Source organism: Hyperoodon ampullatus (genome assembly GCF_949752795.1).
Source record: "Hyperoodon ampullatus genome assembly, chromosome: 4".
Lineage (NCBI taxonomy): Eukaryota > Metazoa > Chordata > Mammalia > Artiodactyla > Ziphiidae > Hyperoodon > Hyperoodon ampullatus.
Genome location: NC_136917.1, coordinates 143499423 through 143518234, shown reverse-complemented (window position 1 = coordinate 143518234; position 18812 = coordinate 143499423). Strand labels below are relative to the sequence as shown.

General features: G+C 41.4%; 2 protein-coding genes across 2 annotated transcripts in view; both read right to left on the bottom strand.

Annotated features, from left to right (window-relative positions):
* C9 (complement C9) overlaps nt 1-2700 on the bottom strand; it is a gene marked incomplete at its 5' end in the record, with an annotated part of 58395 nt that extends 55695 nt beyond the window's left edge. Inside the window, one exon of the mRNA XM_079702589.1 lies at nt 2624-2700. Coding sequence (XP_079558715.1) covers nt 2624-2700 — 77 coding nt within the window. The remainder of the gene's footprint in view (nt 1-2623) is intronic.
* A 12776-nt stretch (nt 2701-15476) lies between these two features.
* The window catches only part of DAB2 (DAB adaptor protein 2), a 52598-nt gene continuing 49262 nt past the window's right edge, over nt 15477-18812 (bottom strand). The window contains exons 14-15 of the mRNA XM_079703339.1: nt 17147-17182; nt 15477-15843 (exon numbers count right to left, since the gene is read on the bottom strand). Of these exons, the coding sequence (XP_079559465.1) occupies nt 15781-15843; nt 17147-17182 (99 nt within the window). The 3' untranslated portion in view covers nt 15477-15780. The remainder of the gene's footprint in view (nt 15844-17146; nt 17183-18812) is intronic.

Sequence of the window (18812 nt, the reverse complement as noted above, 5' to 3'; positions counted from 1 at the left end):
ACAGGGTTTGTTTTTGTTTTTGTTTTTTCACATTTCTATTCTACCTTGAGAGGCATAAGAGATGATGTCCCCTCATGACCTAGTCTCATGGGCATGCTTGTGTTTGCAAACAGGTGATTGTTGGAAATCCCCAATTGTTCAGCAGTTGCAATAGCTCACTGTAGCAATGGCTTAAGATACAATGTTTGCGGTCATGTGCTCTCCCATGAAGGCTAGCTGTAATTCCATCCCCTCCTCTCCTAAACCAGAAAGCATATCAAAGTGAAAGGAATAGCAAGGTTATTATTTTAAGGAATACTTCACATTTATTGAGTTCTTACAGCATGCCAGGCACAGATGTTGTAAGTGTATAACATGTATAAAGATTTAATGTTCACGTAGAACCTTATTAGGTAGGGACAATCGTTGTCACTGTTATGGGCTGAATTGTGTTCTCTCAAAAAGATATGTTGAAGTTCTGTACCCTGTACCTCTGTTTGTGACTTTATTTGGAAAGAGGGTCTTTACAGAGGTCATCAAGTTAAAATGAGCTCATTACGGTGGACCGTAATCCAGTATGACTGGTGTCCTTCTGAAAAGGGGAAATCTGGAGCCAGACAGACATGCACAGACAGGAGAGGATGTGAGCATGGCCATGTGATAACAGAAGCAGAGATCAGAATGATGTAGCTGCAAGCCTAGGAATGTGAAAGATTGCTGGCCACCACCAGAAGCTAGGAAGGATCCCCCCCAGAATTTCAGAGCGAGCATGGCCCTGCTGACACCTTGATTTCAGACTTGTAGCCTCCAGAACTGTGAGACAAAAAATTTCCATTCTTTGAAGACACCCAGTTTGTGGTACTAGGAAATGAATACAATCACCATCTTACAGATGAAGAAACCAAGGTACAGAGATGTTGAGTAACAGTTCGTAGAGGTTGCCCAGATTTATACAGTTGGTAAGTAAGTATTGGCACCTCAACCTGAGCTTGGGAAGGCTGGTTCCAGAGGAATGCTTCATCCTGATCAAATCTGTATCTTAAAATCATTTGCAAACCTCAGTTCTTTGGCTGAATTGTGTGTCTTGCTTCATGGCTGGTCTGAACACTCTGTTTGACCTCAACCCTGTATCAAAGGGCAGAGAACAGAGTGTTTGGAGCGGGACAACCCTACCAAACTCCCGAGGGCATGGCAGTAAGAGTGATTGCAACCAAATCCCAGCCAGAGGTGCAGCTGCTCAGAGCTGGGGGGCAGCCAAGGGGGCTTCCTGGTCCTCCCTGAAACAGATGAGTGTGGCCAGGACCCAGGGGGTCCAAACTTCAAAGCAGCGGAAGCCTTCCTCATGGCCTCTCATTTTCTGATGAGCAGGAGTCACAATCCAGGAATGCGGGTTGTTTAAATTACTTTTTTAACTTAAGAAAGGGTCAGGGTAAGTACAAGAGGGCTAAAGCCACTTGCAGTAACTGCCTTCCCAAATCCCCTTTGTACCCGATGCCCAGTAAATGCAAATATTTTCGGAATAGAACAATGCTTCTTAAATAATGTGGGAAGAGGAAGCGATGGGATGAAGGAAACCCTGGCGGAGCACTTCACCCAAGCCCTGGCTGGTCCGAAGAGTGTCTCTGTGTGCCCCTCCTAGAAGAGGCAACCCTGTGAGCAAACCACGTGCCTGGTGGGATCCAGGTGGAATGGCAGCCTCCACTGCAGCTGGGAGGCTGGCAAAAATGTGCTTGAGATGGACATTAGCGTCCAAAACAGAATTTGGTGAAACCGAGAGTCAAATGACCAAAGGGAAGTTAGATACAGGTCACAGTCACATCAGGCAGAGGGACAGTGTTTGGGTAGATAATTTCCCCCAGCTATATTGTCAAAGGCCAGAATATTTTAATACCATCACCAGATGAGATCATGCTGTATCAGATGACACAGGACTGTGTGTTCTCCAGCCACTCTGGGTACAGTGTAGACAGTCAGTGAGCACATCTTGTCTGGTTGGTTTATTTCCTGGATGGGTTTGGCGTGGGCTTCATGTTCCCAATTAGGATCAGAGCATGAGAAGAGAAAGTGTCTTTCCTGGAAGCCTGGCCAACAGGTCTGCACCATGGTGATTCTTCTTGAATGGAAGAAAATACCACCCTAAACCTAAGGACAAAATGTGTGCCTCTGGATACAACTTGGGATGTCACGGAGGAGAAGCAAAATGCTTAACCTTTGCCTGATGTGGGGAAAAGGAGGATGTAACCAACAGCTAAAAGAGTGTTAGACACTGAGGCAGAGTGAGAGGAAGATTTATTGCCTTAAATTTAAACTTCTCAGAACTTAGATACTGATATACCCAGGTTTATTATACTCTAGTAAAAACCAACTTTGTTTCCTAAGTCCAGTATTTGAAGACTATCTCAGCCTTCACACTTGAATACCTTGTTTAAAAGAAATCCCTGGAAACAACAGCAGGTATCCTCAGAAGACTCTGAAAGACACACTCAGGCTTTTTCTCACCCTTTTTCAAAGTTTAAATTCTGGGACTCTATGTCTCGATGTGCGTGAAAATGTTTTACCTGCTTTGCTGCTCTGCTACTAAAGCAAACTATGAAATATCGAAGCCTACAGGGAAATTCCAGAGACAAAGGGAAAAGTGACTCACCTGGGAGTGGGCCCCGCTCTCAGGAGACTTATTTCTAAAATGCATATTGCAAAGGCGAACCTCCGGCTGGTAGACATCTGCTCTAGCTAGGCAGCTCCGAGTGGAATGGCCAGATGGTTCCTGGAAGACAATTATTTGCAAAAGACTGGGGAACAATTAGTGTTTGTTTTTGCTTAGGACTTTTGTCAGGTTGGGCTTCCTGGGTGCCAAAGTCCAATCAGAGGAGAGTCATTTCATAATTTGGGCTTACTGTTTTGGCCAAGAATATACTTATCAATTGTATATTCAGACAAGGGGCCTGTGAATGCTTGACGGCTGAGATTAGCGGCAGTACTGTGTTGAAAAAAAAAAAAACAAGCAAACAGAAAACTCCAGTGGTTTTCATTTTGGGAGACTCTGGAAGGGGTGATAAGGGACTGTGTAATTTGGGGAAAAAAATGTCTGTGGATGATTCTCATAGAGGCAGAAACTCAAAGTTAGTAAAAGAATTGCACCGACCAGAAATGGAGGCACAGACGTAGATGTTCCAATCTGAGGATGAGCTGTGTGGCTTATTTCCACATGGGCAAAGTGTAAAATACATTTACAAACCTGGCTTTTTGTAACAGGTATAGTGGGTCATTTGGAAGAATCCAGGTACTCTCCCTAAGGCCTTTCCAATATCTTCCAGAAGGATATGGTCTCTTTATCTCAGAAACACACCTGTCAGCAAGATAGAGTCTGAGATGGAAGAATTTGCTCTAACCCATCGGAAAGAATTTTTTCCTCCTCACTTTTATGTTCTTCAGGATTTGTGGAAAGGGCAGGATATTTTGGAATTACTGGAAAATGGGGACATCACAGCAGTTTTTAAAACACTGGTTGCACAATAGAATGACTTGGGGACTTGTGAAAAAACACTGGTGCATTCCCACTCCCACCTGATACTAATTATTGATCTGGGATGGGGCCCTGCATCAGTATTTTTTAAAGCTTGCTGGGTCATTCGAATGTGTGGTCAGGATCGAGAATTCAAATGACTACCTTGAGAAAAAACACATGAGATGCAGTATGTTATTGATTTTTTTAAATTCGCTAACACTTAAGGGGACTTCATAAGTATTCATCAATCAAAAATAGGCAATTTTCAACCATTAGCACATACAAAGACCAGCAAAACAGAGGGTAGGGTTGAGGAGATAACAGATATAGAGCTAGTTTTTCCAGTACTGCCTACCTTTTGATCTTTTCCATGGTCTTACCTAGAGTAAAATTCCCTAGTCTTATCACCCTTTCTTGCCCCCTCTTTTTTTTTTTTTTTTGCGGTACGTGGGCCTCTCACTGTTGTGGCCTCTCCCGTTGTGGAGCACAGGCTCCAGACGCGCAGGCTCAGCGGCCATGGCTTACGGGCCCAGCCGCTCCGCGGCATGTGGCATCTTCCTGGACCGGGGCATGAACCCACGTCCCCTGCATTGGCAGGCAGAGCCCCCAACCACTGCGCCACCAGGGAAGCCCTCTTTTTCTTTTTTTATGCAGGGCTAGAGCTCTCTAATGGGACTAATTTCATCAGTTCCTGAGTCTGCTGTGTAGACAATTTTCATGGTCGATATGTAGGTCGTGCAGAGTTGCCAGGTAATAAGGTGATTCGAATGTGTGCGGCGACACTTATAACTACATTGATGAATAAATCTATGCAACAAGACACTTCTTGGGAATCTTTGCAAATGACAAGTGAGCTGTATCCAGATATGGTAGGAATCTGTCAGATATAATGGAGGAATGCTGAACCCCCTCTCTTACATGGCCTCTCTGAACCCTGCCAGGATATGTATGGAAAGAAGGACTTGGAAGCAGGCAGGGTACAATGTTGCTTTATGCTAATTAGACTTAATGCTAATTGATTAGACTTCATGATAATTGACTTCACAATTAGATGTAACTGAAGATTGAAAAATCACCTCTCTCCTTGGAGACTGACTCACTGGAGGCTGGGAATGGAGTATAGGGGGGTTTCTTAGCTGACTGGTTTGAATGTTGAATTGCTCCGTAGAAGTTATATTTATTTTTTTCTCCATGGCTCAGGCAAAATGTAATGTAGCAAAGTAATGGAAGCAGTAAAGTATAATAATAATATACCATAATAATAATTATTATAAAAATATAGTATGTCTTACATTTTTGTAGCACTTTTAACTCTTCTTTGCCCTTAACATCTATCACGTATAGGACATGTTTTGAAATGAGGTTTGTGTTTATTTCAGGGAAATGAAGACTACAGAAGTGAAAATGATAACATTTTTAATTTGTGTAATACTTAATGGCTTCCAAAGAACAGAATGAATAAATATTTATGGAATTTCTGTAATATGCTAGGTTATATATGCGTAATCTCATGTAATCCTCAAGATAACCCATTTTACAGTTGAGGAAACTGAGGTGCACTGAGATGACATCGTTTGTCCAGCATCACCCACCCCCAGTGGTGAGTAGCTGGAATTTGAACTTGGTGAATCTCAGGCTTGTCCATCAGTTCTGTTGTTACCATTCTAATTATGTAATGTGAAACAACACGAAACTATAAAATTCCTCACTAAATCCTCTCAACTCCATAAAAGGTAAGCTTTCAGCCTAGTCTTACAGATGAAGCTCAGAGAAACAACAGCCAAGGTGACATGTAAAGAAATGGCAGAGGTGAGATTTGAATAAACCATGTCTTCAAACTCTAATTCCAGGGTTTCCCACTCTGTTGAGGGTTTTCAAAGTTTTCACCACTCAGGGGCCTTTTGAAATTAAAAAAAAAAAAATTCCCACTGGTTTCAATTTGCTTGGGAACTTTGCGAGGTTAAATTATATTTAGCGCACAATAATAATACTTTTCCCCATTTTTAAGGCAGAGGCATGCACACGTGGACATTAGAATGTGTGCCCATCAGGCAGAAACCCTGAATTTTTACTGAGGTGATATAAATGCATTGAGCAAAATTTCCATTTGGCTCTTTTAAATTGGTAGAATCAGTTCTTTGAAAGTTTATTATTAGTAATTTCATGGACTCCCTTTTAGGGTCCAGAGATTTCAAGTTGGGAACAGTTGTCTCATTCCATATAGGCTCTAGCTGAGTCCCACCATGTGTCTTACAATGCTATGAACTTGTTGTGTTTTTACTTACAACACATGCACTTGCTGTAGATAATTAGAATCATTGAACAGGGAAAACTTGGAGATGACTGTCAACTGTAGACCCCTTGGTTTTAGGTGTGTTTTCCTTGCTGCTAGGTCCTTAACATCTAGGATTGTGCCTAGCACATATTAAGCTTCAATAGATATTGCAAGTTATATGCATTAATAGATGAATGAATGAATACAGGTGGGGAAAGTGATGTCCAGGACAGGTAAGTGACACATCCAAGGTCACACAGTCAGAGGCAGAGGCAGCATCAGATTCCAGCTCTCTTCACTGCTGGTTCTGTGCCTGTTCGTTACAATATTCTCAGCTGAGCTCTTTTACAAGAAAGGGGAAAGAATTTCTCTATCGAGTGGTTTTGGGGCTACTGTGAAGCTTAATGGGGTGATGTAAGTCTGGCTATCCCTTTACAGTAACGAGGATTCCTGTGGCTCAGATCTGTTTACAATCACATGGAGCTCCTTGGGAACTACTTGACTGCATTACAGCACTTCATTTTTTTTTTTTTATTCATTCATGACATTTTTATTTTATTATTATTATTTTTTAATTAGTTTCTGCTTTATAACAAAGTGAATCAGTCATACATATACATCTGTTCCCACATCCCTTCCCTCATGCATCTCCCTCCCTCCCACCCTCCCCATCCCACCCCTCCAGGCGGTCACAAAGCACTGAGCTGATCTCCCTGTGCTCTGCGGCTGCTTCCCACTATCTATCTACCTTACGTTTGGTAGTGTATATATGTCCATGCCTCTCTCTCGCTTTGTCACAGCTTACCCTTCCCCCTCCCCATATCCTCAAGTCCATTCTCAAGTAGGTCTGCAGCACTTCATTTTAAGGGAAGATTCCACACAGTCCCTTCCTATTTTGAAGTTCACAAAGTCTGGCTCTGTCACCTCCTATCTTTCTGTTTACCAACACTCTTCACTGCCTACCTTCATGGAAGCCTTTGACATCACGTTAGAATCTCCCTCTCCACTCACACCCTAGCCTTTACTTTAGTTATTTCAGTATTCTTAAAGGCACCATACTCACTGCCTTGATTTCATCAGTTCTATCAATATTTGTCTTAATGCCATTCAGCCCACTGCCACACTCAGCTTCATCCCAACACCTGTCATGGCTTTACCTTGAGAATGTCAATGATCTCTTCTCTGACCACAATTTCCAATTCTTCCAGCTACCTCACTCTCATAATACTCTCAACATTCCCTTTCTTTGGCTTTACTGAGACATCCAGCTCCTTGATTTCTCCATTTCCCCCCAGATTAACACCCTCTTGCTGGCCTATTTTCCTTTCCTCCTCTGTGTGGATTCCCTGCCCATTAATGGGCCCTTCTCACAAGCTCAACCCCCTCGCACCTCTTCCATCCCTTGGACCACCGTCTACAAACTCTCATCCTGGGATCAGACCTGCCAGTTCAGTTTTCTGCTGCTTTGCCTAAATCGAGTTGGACACTCATCTTTGTTTATTCATTGGACTTTGGACAGATTCTTTCCCCATTTCTCTTAAAGGCTCCTTCACCTCTTGCTCTACCAAGAAATTCAGAAACACTTTGTCTTCCAGTGCGTGCCTGTCATGTCAACTTCCATGCATCTCAATCAAATCTCAGAGGAAGGGGAGGCTTGCTTTTATTTAGGAAAATCTGGTGCTCTATAGTTACCTCTTGACTTGCCCAGATTCTGCTGTATTAGCTGTCCTGTTCCTTATATCTTCCATTTCTTCATTTTGATCAATTTCTTCTCCTTAGCCTTGTGAATATGCTCAAGTCTCTTTTATCTTTATAGAGTTCTACTGAATTCTTTGATTTTTTTTCTCATTGCTACCACCCTTGCTAGCCAAACTTTTGCAGTCTGTATCAATTTTCTTCTTTTACCACATGGTTCTTCCTTTACCTTCAACTTATTGCAGCCTGCCTTTTATTCCATTGAAGACCTCCTTACTGCTAAATTGGAGGTACATTTTTTGGCCCTATCTTTGTCTCATAGAGACATTTGACCCTACTGGCTGCTCTTATGCTTTAAAATTCTCTGTTCCATTGGCTTTTGTGATACAACATTTCCTGTTCTTCTGCTTCTCAATTGTTGGTTCTTCCCCCTTGTCCATCATGCAAATTGTACTATTCCCCAGGGGGGTCTGTCCTCTGCCTTCTTCACTTCTCAATCTCTACTTACTTTTCTTACCTACACTTTAAGAGTAAACCTATCATTTAGAACCAGAAGTCTCAAAGGGTGGTCTGTTGAAGTTCCTTTCCCAACATCTTCTGAGTTCTTGTTTTGAAAGTATAGATATCTAGAAGTGATAATTTTCAAAAATGTAAAGCTTATTGTGTTACTTTCCAGCTTAACAATCTTTGAGTACTTCTAAGAAATCTCCAGGTGGGTCTTAATTTATCCATGATAAGTTGAACTTGCCATGTCTAAAATCAGATGTGTAATTCTTTCCCTGTCCCTGTCAAGGAAACTCTTTTTATATTCCTTATTTCGTTAATGAGTCACCACCTGCCTTGTTTTTCTGTTTCTATATCTCAAAATCATCTTTGTCTTTTATTGCATTAATATTCTGACAGTGTATGAAATGTTAAGCAGTTACTTCATACTTATTTTACAGTTACTGAATGATTGGTTGATTTCACTTGGTTCAGGTATATTTGGCTTCTGGAACTTGGGACTTTGATAGAAAGAAACTGGCATTTGAGGACCAAAATATATACAGACTTATTAGTTAAAGATATGTAAACCCAGCTAAATATAATAGGGGATTGAATTTTATGGTAAGCATATTGGTTATAGGAAGTATAAGAGGAGAGAAGTACTGTGGGGAGAATATAATCTGGGTGAATGTAAGGTATGCCAGCCTAGAGGCAATGGTACCAGCTTTTGGAGGCAGTGAAGTGGATAAGCGGTTAACTTGAGGTTAAGCGCAAGGACACTGGAGCCTGGGTTGGGATTCCACTCTGGCCACTAGCTGTATGACTTTGGACAGTGATTCAAGTTCTTTGTGCCTCAGTGTCCTCTTCTATAAAATGCTGGTGGTAGTAGCAGCCCACCTCATAGAGTTAATATGAAATTAAATTGTTCATTGTTACACTCTCAAAAGAGTGTCTGCCTGTGGTACATGCTGGGTAGATGTTTGGTGGTATTATTCCACGATTTCTGTGGACCATCCCTGAAGCCACTACTCTTGCTTTTCAAATCTGGCAGTGTTGTGCCTGCAATGAAGAGTTGCAACGTCCTTAAAATGAAGAATCTCAAAGCCCTTTAGCAAGTAATTACTCAGGAGTTTCACAGTCCTCCCCTCAGGATCCTTTTAACTGAAATGGCACATCCCTTTGAGTTCAAATTAAGCTGTACTAACATTGAAGCCTCCTGGACTTCCCTGGTGGCGCAGTGGTTAAGAATCCGCCTGCTGATTGGGATTGACGTGTATACACTGATGTGTATAAAATTGATGACTAATAAGAACCTGCAGTATGAATAAAACAAACAAACAACAAAAAACAACTAATACTAAACTTTCTTTGGGTTATTTGTGTGGAAATATGTTAATATAAATGTTTCAGACATTACATGAAATTTCTAAAAATCTTATATGTTCTGGTATAATGTTATAAGTCATAATTCTAGTTATTACTTTAAAATGTATATCTCAGAAATAACTAAATTTCCTTGTCAATTGCATTATTATGAATTTTCATCAAATCTTTAACCATGGTCATTTTTAAGTCTTTTGTCATTTACAGACAGTTCTTGGTGTACTTTGATGCTTTTGCAAAAATGTTCCTATAAAAGGGTTTTATCTTCAAGGAATTAGTGGAAAAGCCTCTGACAAGTACAGGTTTCTGGTAATTGACTATACTGCTGAACTGAATGAATAAGCATTTTCAGAACTCTAATGGAAAACTGATGAATTCATAAAAGTGCTAACAAAAGATCAAGATGAAAAAAATTAATTACATGGGACTGAGTGAACTGATGAGGATGATTATAATTTTTGTGACTTTCTGTTGGAATAAAAAAAAAAAGAGTAGTGGTAACAGGTAGGGAGGCTATGAGCTGTAGTCATGTGATATGGTATGATTATTGATGACTGCCCAAGGCACGATAACAAAAATCCTATTTATTTTGAAAACAGAAGTGCATTAGTTATAGTGGGAATTTTTACATGCTATAAAACAGTTTTATGAAAAGATTTAGTAATGAGTTCCTAGCTTTTATAGGCCAGGGAACATATCTTATCTTTAAACATTAGGTAATATTTCCTCTCAGAACCATTTATGTTCTTATACCTTGTCTGTGTGACTTTTCATTTACTAAATATCAATGTTGTTGAAGATTCATCTATTTATATTTATGAAAACTGAGCCTCTTAAAGCTTATACAATTAAAAAAAAAAAAAAAAAGAATCCACCTGCCAATGCAGGGGACACAGGTTTGAGCCCTTGTCCGGGAAGATGCCACATGTCGCAGAGCAACTAAGCCTGTGTGCCACAACTACTGAGCCTGCACTCTAAAGCCCGCAAGCCACAACTACTGAGCCCACATGCCACAGATACTGAGCCCGCATGCCACAACTACTGAAGCCTGCATGCCTAGAGCCGGTGCTCCACAATAAGAGAAGCCACCGCAGTGAGAAGCCACCGCAGTGAGAAGCCCGCGCACCGTAACGAAGAGTAGCCCTCGCTCGCCACAACTAGAGAAAGACCACACGCAGCAACGAAGACCCAATGCAGCCAAAAATAAATAAATAAATAAATAAATAAAAAACGTTGAAGCCTCCTGTGCAGTGATTTGTAGTTTCTCGCCCCCTTCCATTTTATTATGTGTGGTGACTTCATGGTACTAACTTACAGAGACTAGTCCTCTACATTCTTTAGCTTCTACCTTCTAGTAAAAGTGCCTTACCATTAGCTTTGCTGATTGTGCTCTCAGCTGTGCTTCTCTTCTGCCCTGAGGGTGCTATGGAGTCAAAGACTGCCCTGATCTACATTTGGAGGTCGGCCAACTTGGGGTTAAACTATGACCCAGACATGTGGGAAGCACATTAGTTAATCTGTCACCCATTTCCAAGGCCCTCTTGCCAGGACTGACTTCATGGGCATGTGAAGTAGCACAGGGCTCAGCACTCAGGAGGGCCCCAGGCTTTGTTTAATGCTCTGCTGGTGCCATCTTGAAATTCTGAATTTTACGTTGGGACTTCTGTTTTGAAAGCAGAGTTTGATGGGAAAGTGGAGCCAGCCTGTGCACAAGCAGAAGAAATATGCACTGTGTGTCCCCTTTCCATGACACCCCATTTGCACAGAGTGTTTATGTTGCCCTGTGAACATGGGATTCAGGTGGATTTATGATGTGTGGGAGTTCAGTGGCTCAAAGTAAAAGTGAGTATAAGGTAAGTGTGTTTCTCTAAGACTAAGTTGAGGGGGTGAAGTGGCTGTGGGTGGGACACTGACAGCCCTGAGAAGTCACACTCTCTGAACCAGAACTTCCTTCCAACCCACACAAAACCCCACAAATGACCAAGAAACATTATCATATCTTTCTTACTAGTGTTCCTTCCCTGCATCAGCATCCATGTAATGCTTAAAATAACAATGTAGAAGGAAAGAAAAAATAGGGTAACACGTAGTTTCTTTTTTTCTATCTTTTTTTACTCATTAGTGAGATGTGCTGGTAGGATGCACATGTATCAAGAAGTGAATTAAAAACAGTTGAGTTAACTTTGTGCAGTGTTTCTAATGGTTCTGAGAAGAATGAAATACGTGCAAATACATGTGCATATATGAGTTATGAAATACAAAAATTGTGTAATTTCAGTGATTCCACATATAAATTAAAGATAAGAGTTAAAATTCACGCTAATATTTTAACATTTTAATTTTTCTTTACTTAGAACAACATTAAATGGAAAACAAAATACATCATGTTAAGAGAGAGATTTCAGAAGAAAGGAGATAGCTTTATATTTTATTGCCTTTAATGGTACTTTTTCCCCTGCTTTTTGAACAATGGATTTTTGCTCCTTTTTTTTTTTTTTTTTTTTTTTTTTGCGGTACACGGGCCTCTCACTGTTGTGGCCTCTCCCGTTGCGGAGCACAGGCTCTGGACATGCAGGCTCAGTGGCCATGGCTCACGGGCCCAGCCGCTCTGCGGCATGTGGGATCTTCCAGGACCAGGGCACGAACCCGTGTCTCCTGCATCGGCAGGCAGACCCTCAATCACTGCTCCTCCAGGGAAGCCCTTTGCTCCATTTTTGTTTTTATTTTGCTCTGAGCCCCACAAATGATACAGCCAGCCCTGCCTCTTCCTTCCTATAGAAGTTGGTAAAGTTAAAAGCTTGATTTCCCAGCCTCCCTTACACTTAGCAGTGACCACTTGACCACATTCCGGCCAGCGAGCCATAGCTGAAGTCCACTGGAAAGGCTTGGGGAAAACCAAAATGCCTGGTTCGAGGAGCAGACATTGATTGTACTGCCTTTCCCTTTCTGCTCTCCTTGAACAGTAATATCCTATTTGGTGCTATGCAGCCATCTTGTGACCATTAGGAAATAAACATAAGAAAAAACCCAAAGGCTATAAAAGTTGGAGTGAAAAGCTAAGCATCTGTGTCCTTGAGGGTCTTGTTGAGCTGCTGAGACAACACCAGCAGCCATCAATCTAGACTTTTTTGTGAAAAAAATAATCCCCTACTAATTTTAGCCACTGTGAGCCTTCCATTACTCTTGTCCATTCATTACTAGTGGACTCATGGGCCCTGAACTGCCTGCCTTGCCCAATTTCTTTCATCAGAAGAAGAGAATTCCTCCTTCTTTCAACCCTATTGTTTCCACCATCAAGGCTCTCTACCAGTTTCACAGGCCAGTGAGGGAGACAGGGAGGCAATGTCCTATTGACCCTTCCTTCTCTTTCTCACCCCTCTCTGCTATAGCTCCTGTGTTCCAGCACTTCTCTTAGCTGCTCCCAAACAAAATGTTCTGTGATGATCCATCAGTGTAAGTAGGTACCTGGTGGAGGCAGCCTCAGACACACCCCAGAAACATCCAAAACCCAGACTCAGACCAGTCAGGCCACCCTGTAACTTTTGGACCAGGAGTAATTTCTCTATCTTACAATTAAGGTAAGATAATAGAGATTGAAGTCAAGCAAATGAAAAAGAATTGACAGAAAACCCCACAGCTAACATCATAAGGAAAACTTAGTCTGGAGCCCTTCATAGTTGGAGTTTTTTGTTTTATTTTTTTTCTTCTTCTTCTTCTTTTATGATCACTCCATCTTTGGTCCCCGCAGAAGCCCAGTTTCCTTGCCACGAGCAGCCACCACTGTCATCTCCCTGGAGACTGTCACTCGTATGAATTCAGCACATGGTAGAGGTCCAGTAATTAAGCACATACTTTCAGAGAAGCAAGGGAGAACAAGGAGCTCAGTCCCTCATTAAGTGAGATGACACCTGGGCGGGCCTTGTCCATCAGCATTGCTGTAATTAGGACACGTTAACAGGGCTGCTGCCGCCACAGCCCGTGTGTGTCCATGTTTGGCATATCGACTTAGGACATGAGATGTAGTTGTTTTTAATAGAAGGGGGTTCGTTAAAACATAGCATTTCCCAGCAAGAATTAGGCATTTTATTATTTAGCAATCTCCTCCAACGGTTATAATAGCTTAAATATTTACCAGGGACTGTTGGGGAGCTCCTGTCTTTCACTAAGAGACTTTGTATTGAAGCTATTCCAGGAATATGGGTCAGAGTCCTCACTTGTCAGCTTACTGCAGGGTCAACCAAACTCCTGAGTTAACTATATCCTCTCTTCTTTCCCCTCCCTGTCGTCAGAACAGGAAAGACACAGAATCATACTCTGTTTGGCTCTCGAGACATGATGGTTAACATTTTGACGGAGGAGTTTGAAATCACTGCCTGAAACGATCTCCCTGCATAGCTGAATGAGACCTCAGCTATGGTTCATTGTCCAGAATGTGGTCTCATGGCCACAGCTACGTGCAAGGGAGGCTGGGAAATCAAGCTTTCAGCTTTACTAACTTCTATAGTAAAGGTAGTTAAGATGCACAGTTCCACAATCAAATACCTTGGAAACCACTCAAAGAGTTGAAGCAGATTGTAGCCATTTTAAAGCATGGATGACATTCTCAGATGAGCTGGAACAATAACAGCTCCCACTTTGCAGAATTACAGTAGCAACAGAATGAAGTTATGTTGTGTAAATGGTAGAACACTTCACAAATGCAAGATTATTTTGAGAAAATCAATATCTTCTCCCTTTGTATTGCCTGTATGTGAGAGAAGTGGAGGCCCAGGCTGGCTGTTAAAGTTCAGCTTTTAGCTTAGATCTATGTGACGCTTAAATGAAACCCTCTTCTGTGATAATAGTGTTACCCTAAAAGCTGAATTCCTGGCTTACAGGTGTGAACACCACTGCTACTAAGAGACTCTAAAGAGGTCTGTTTCTACTTTGCAGGGACACTTCAGGAAGCACCTCCCTCGGCTTGGTCAACAGTAGTTCCTACTACACTGAAGTGAATGTCATCCCTTGTACACACGAGCAAGGGTTAAGCTCTGGCAAGATCTTGCTTAAACCAAATGGCAATATCACACAAGGTCTGTGGGTTAGATACACTGCAGAGCATTTGGATAAGCCACAATGTTTGTGCAACCTGTGCTTATCAGCAGCCTTCTCCAGTTCATCTGTGGTTTACTGGAAGCTGCTTACATGCTCCATATTCTACTCCTTGTCAGAAAGAGACCAAATGTTTCAGTTAAAGGGAAAGGTAAGGCAGTACTACCAAACATCCCCTAACAGTAAATGCCAATCAATGACACCTACTCTGTCAAGTTCATCTTATTCCCTAGAGGAGTCAAGTTTAACACCAAGACTTCTACACTCAAGCAGGGTCTGCCTTGGGGTCATCTTCCCTGTAGCTCTAGGAATTCTTGAAATGAATGAGAGCCTTGAACTTTTTTTAATAAGGGAGAGTGTTTAAGAGTGTCCTAGTGCTAAAGACATTTGAGCATCGGCCTGACCACCTAACTCAGAAGCTCAGAAGCCTCTTCTGAGTAGCTTATACAAGTCTGGACCAGTCCACACAGTTGTGTTTTGATGAACTCAAACATGGCTAACTAAAGAACAAGGAGAGGCAAAGGGTAAAAGGCATGAACCAACAGTTCACTAAAGAATGATTTTTTTGCAGTACGCAGGCCTCTCAGTGTTGTGGCCTCTCCCGTTGTGGAGCACAGGCTCTGGATGCGCAGGCTCAGCGGCCATGGCTCACGGGCCCAGCCGCTCCATGGCACGTGGGATCTTTCCAGACTGGGGCACGAACCCATGTCCCCTGCATCAGCAGGCAGACTCTCAACCACTGCGCCACCAGGGAAGCCCAGGAATGATTTTTATACTAGACATAATTGAGGTTGTTCTGGTACAGGTCTTATCCGCTGGACTCCCATTAAACTCCCAGGGAAGGACTATGTATAGGTCTGAGAGAGAAAATAGAAGCTTGAAAGGCATGAGACAGTAATTTACCTGTGGTCCTATTTCATGGATTTCCACTTTTTCATTCTTGTGACTATCCAGAATCTATTATAACTAACATTTGCTGACCTTACCCTGGTGTACGCTATACCTTGACTTACTACGTCAACTGAAAGCAGGGGTCAAATGAACTGATGGTAACACATGAGATTCTGCCATTCCAGTTTATTGAAATGAGTAAATTTATAGCTTTCTTTGCATACAGAAAAGTGCACAAGAAAATAAGTATGTACAAAACAATTGTGTGGCTGTTCCTCACTTCCAAAAATTCAATTCCCTAGAAATAATTGCCTCCAGTTAGCACATTTAGGTATTTGGACATATAAAATACTATTTCAAGTCTGTGTTGATAATGACTGAGTGGGAAGTCAGATGGAAAATGATGCCATACGTGATCAGCTATTATCATTCAACGTAAAACCACAGGACTTTAGCTCGGACTACTTGGAGCTAATCAGTAGAGGTTCAGGAGGCCACCATCTTGTTTAGATCCTGAGCAGTCATCCTCTTCTTCCACCTAAAGATAACATTGTATGTGGTTGATTAACACCCACAAGAACCTGAGCACTAGGGGTCAAGAGACAACATTAAAAAACCCAACATAAACAAAACAAAACAAAACAAAACTCATATGGCAAGAACAAACCCTTTGAACTGTGCTGACAATAGGACTGAAAATGAACTGGAAAGGTTTCCACGGTTATGAGGAGAAAAATGTTGCAGGCATTAGATTTTTAATAACACCGCCGATTTTTTCTCCAATTTATCATCCTACTAACTGTAAGACTGTGTGGCATCAAGAAAGCTTTCCAGTTACTTGATAAAGGCCTGGCATTACCCCAAATAAGCACCTAATATGTTTGGCACTATCACATTTAACTTTGTGATGTGTCTCTCTTCAGAATATGGTCCTTCTTTGCTGAATTGAGTTCAATTTTTCTTCAACATGAGCTGCTCTTCTGGAACTTCAGCTCAGGAGGATGGCCTCCTATTCCATAGAAAGGATAAAGGTTGTGCCCATTTGCAATTCTAGTTACTGGGATTAGAGATTACTGAGAAGGCAGAGAGGCTTCAGATCTGTGAATCATTAGATTTTTTTGCCCCATAAAACTCTGTTGTTTGTGAAAGAGAGGTAATGTTATATAAACCCAGGAGTAAAAATGACTGAAAAGAGAATCAGAGGGAAAAGAAGAGGAGAGATGAAAAATGATTTTCCCTCATTTGCAATAGCTAGCAAGAGATTGGAGAAAGGACAATCTTGCCCTTGAGAGAAGAATAATGTTCAGAAAGAGGTTATATCTTTAAAAACGTTCTTAGGTGTGTTCAAAGTCCCCAGAGAGAAGCTGAACTTGCTTCCATTTTACTTTAAAAATGCTCTGTAAGTGATGGTCTGAAGCAAGGTTTAAGAAGGTGCCTTGTTCTACCACAATCTTTAGGTTTTATGCTCTGAAACAGAACCCCCAAACACTCTGAACAGTAAGGCTTTTAAAATTTATTCAAAACAGTATGATCTGAGGGGTTGTGGTGGCTGCATCGCCCAGCCAGAGGGTACACAGCACAGTGTTCTAGAAGGTTCTAGGGACACAATAAACAAGGGTTCAAGGAGGGAAACTACTTCATTTACATTTAAGCTAGAGAGTTTAGGTTCTTAATTTATTTAAGTCCATAGATTCAGTTTAGCTAAACAGAAAGTGGAAGGCATTCTACAAGTGGAAGAGGCAGCAAGAAATAAGGCAACAGATAATATGTCAAAGCTAGAACAAGGGCAGAGGTCAGGACTTGTCTGCTTATTAGCTTTGTCCTTGACTACTAAGGCCAACCTTTTTGTTCCTCTGGATTGTGAGCATGCCAAGTTCCTAGAGAGGTGTGAAGAAGAAAAAACCATGGTTAGAAATTTTGGGTTGACTATCAAGGTATTAAATATTAAGTCATTATTTAAAAATGTCAGTCATAGTATCTCCTAGGACCGATTCAAGAGGATTGGATAGAATAGTCGATGTAGAATCTGTAATAAAGCGATTAACACAAGTGCTCAATAATGTTAGCTATTTTCTCCCATGGCACTTGTCCTCCCTACCCCTCAATCTATATATTCAGCAGGTTGACCAAAATTATCCTTCCTTCATGACCTAAAGAAGAAAGGGCCTCCAAAGAGAACTCGAGTCAATTCAATTTAGCACAAACAATCCTCCTAGACTTCCAGTGCAGTTTGTTCCTTTCTATTGTCCGTGTGTGCCTCCCCTGGAGAGGAAGCAATAATGAGTCTCTGTCAAGACTTCTAGCCCTTCAACATCTTCCATATATTACGCTGCTTTATTAACATTAGAAATCATCTGGACTCTCGTTAAAGTGAAGCTTTTCCTCAGCACTGAGGGGGATTCCTTAGGGCTGGGGCCCAGGAATTTGTCTTTTCAGTAATCTCACTCGGTTCTCTGAAGCTGATTTTACAGAAAAGCACTTTCAGAAATACTGTAATTACAGAAGTGGAGTGAGGGGGGCTAATCCAAATTGCAAATAAACTCAAATCTTATTGTTGGTATCAGATTTAAGATATTTATCTATTTAAAAGAATTCAGTTCTATGTGGGTCAAGACATAGTTTGGTAGTCTCACTTGAATGGGGCAAGACTGAAAAAAAAACGGGTTTGGGTTCTTTTCATTCTTCCTGTTGTTCACCCCTTTCAAAATGCAGATAAGTCTCCTCTCCTCCACTAACTTCAACCTTTTAAGATTGAAGTCGCTTCCACTCACTGTTGAGAAAGAAAAACACCCCTCCCCCTTTCCCCTTCCCGGGTCTCAGTCTAAGGTGGTTACACACAATAACTCACCAAGGATAAAACCCACCAGCAGACTCATGTAAGCTCATACTACTTTTGAAGGAGGTACCGGCAGCTGTCACCACTTTGGGATTTAACATCGCCAGACTAGTTCAGACTAATTTGAGGCCCCTCACAAAGAAATACCTATTGATTTGGGAGGCAGAAGTGTTGTGATCATGATCTGTTTGGCTGACCTGTTTGGTGGCTTCAGAAGGTCCCCAGATTTTGAAGCTTCTATAGAAAACTGAGTAATTACTAGGAAGCTTTGCAATCACTTCAATATGAAGGTCAAAAATCTAGAAGGCTAAGTGTTATATTGAGTTTTACTTCCATCCAGAAGTGAAATATCAAAAACACAGGATGACAGAAATCCATATCCATAGGAGTATAGTACTGTTTTCTATATGTATGAGAACTCTATTCCTAAATGGCCAGCCTATTCATTACTAAATTAGTTAAGTATAGTGTTCCATATCTTTTACTTCTCCATTACAGAGATTTAACTTCTTTCCGAATCTAAAATTAAAATGTCACCCTTACCCCCATGCCACCCTTTTTCACCAAACCTAAGCTTAGTAGGATCTTCTACTTACAGAAGTTAGGCAAAAGGATTTCCAAATGGATCCCTATATACATCAGAAGATGTGGATTGAGGAGAAGCCATCTAT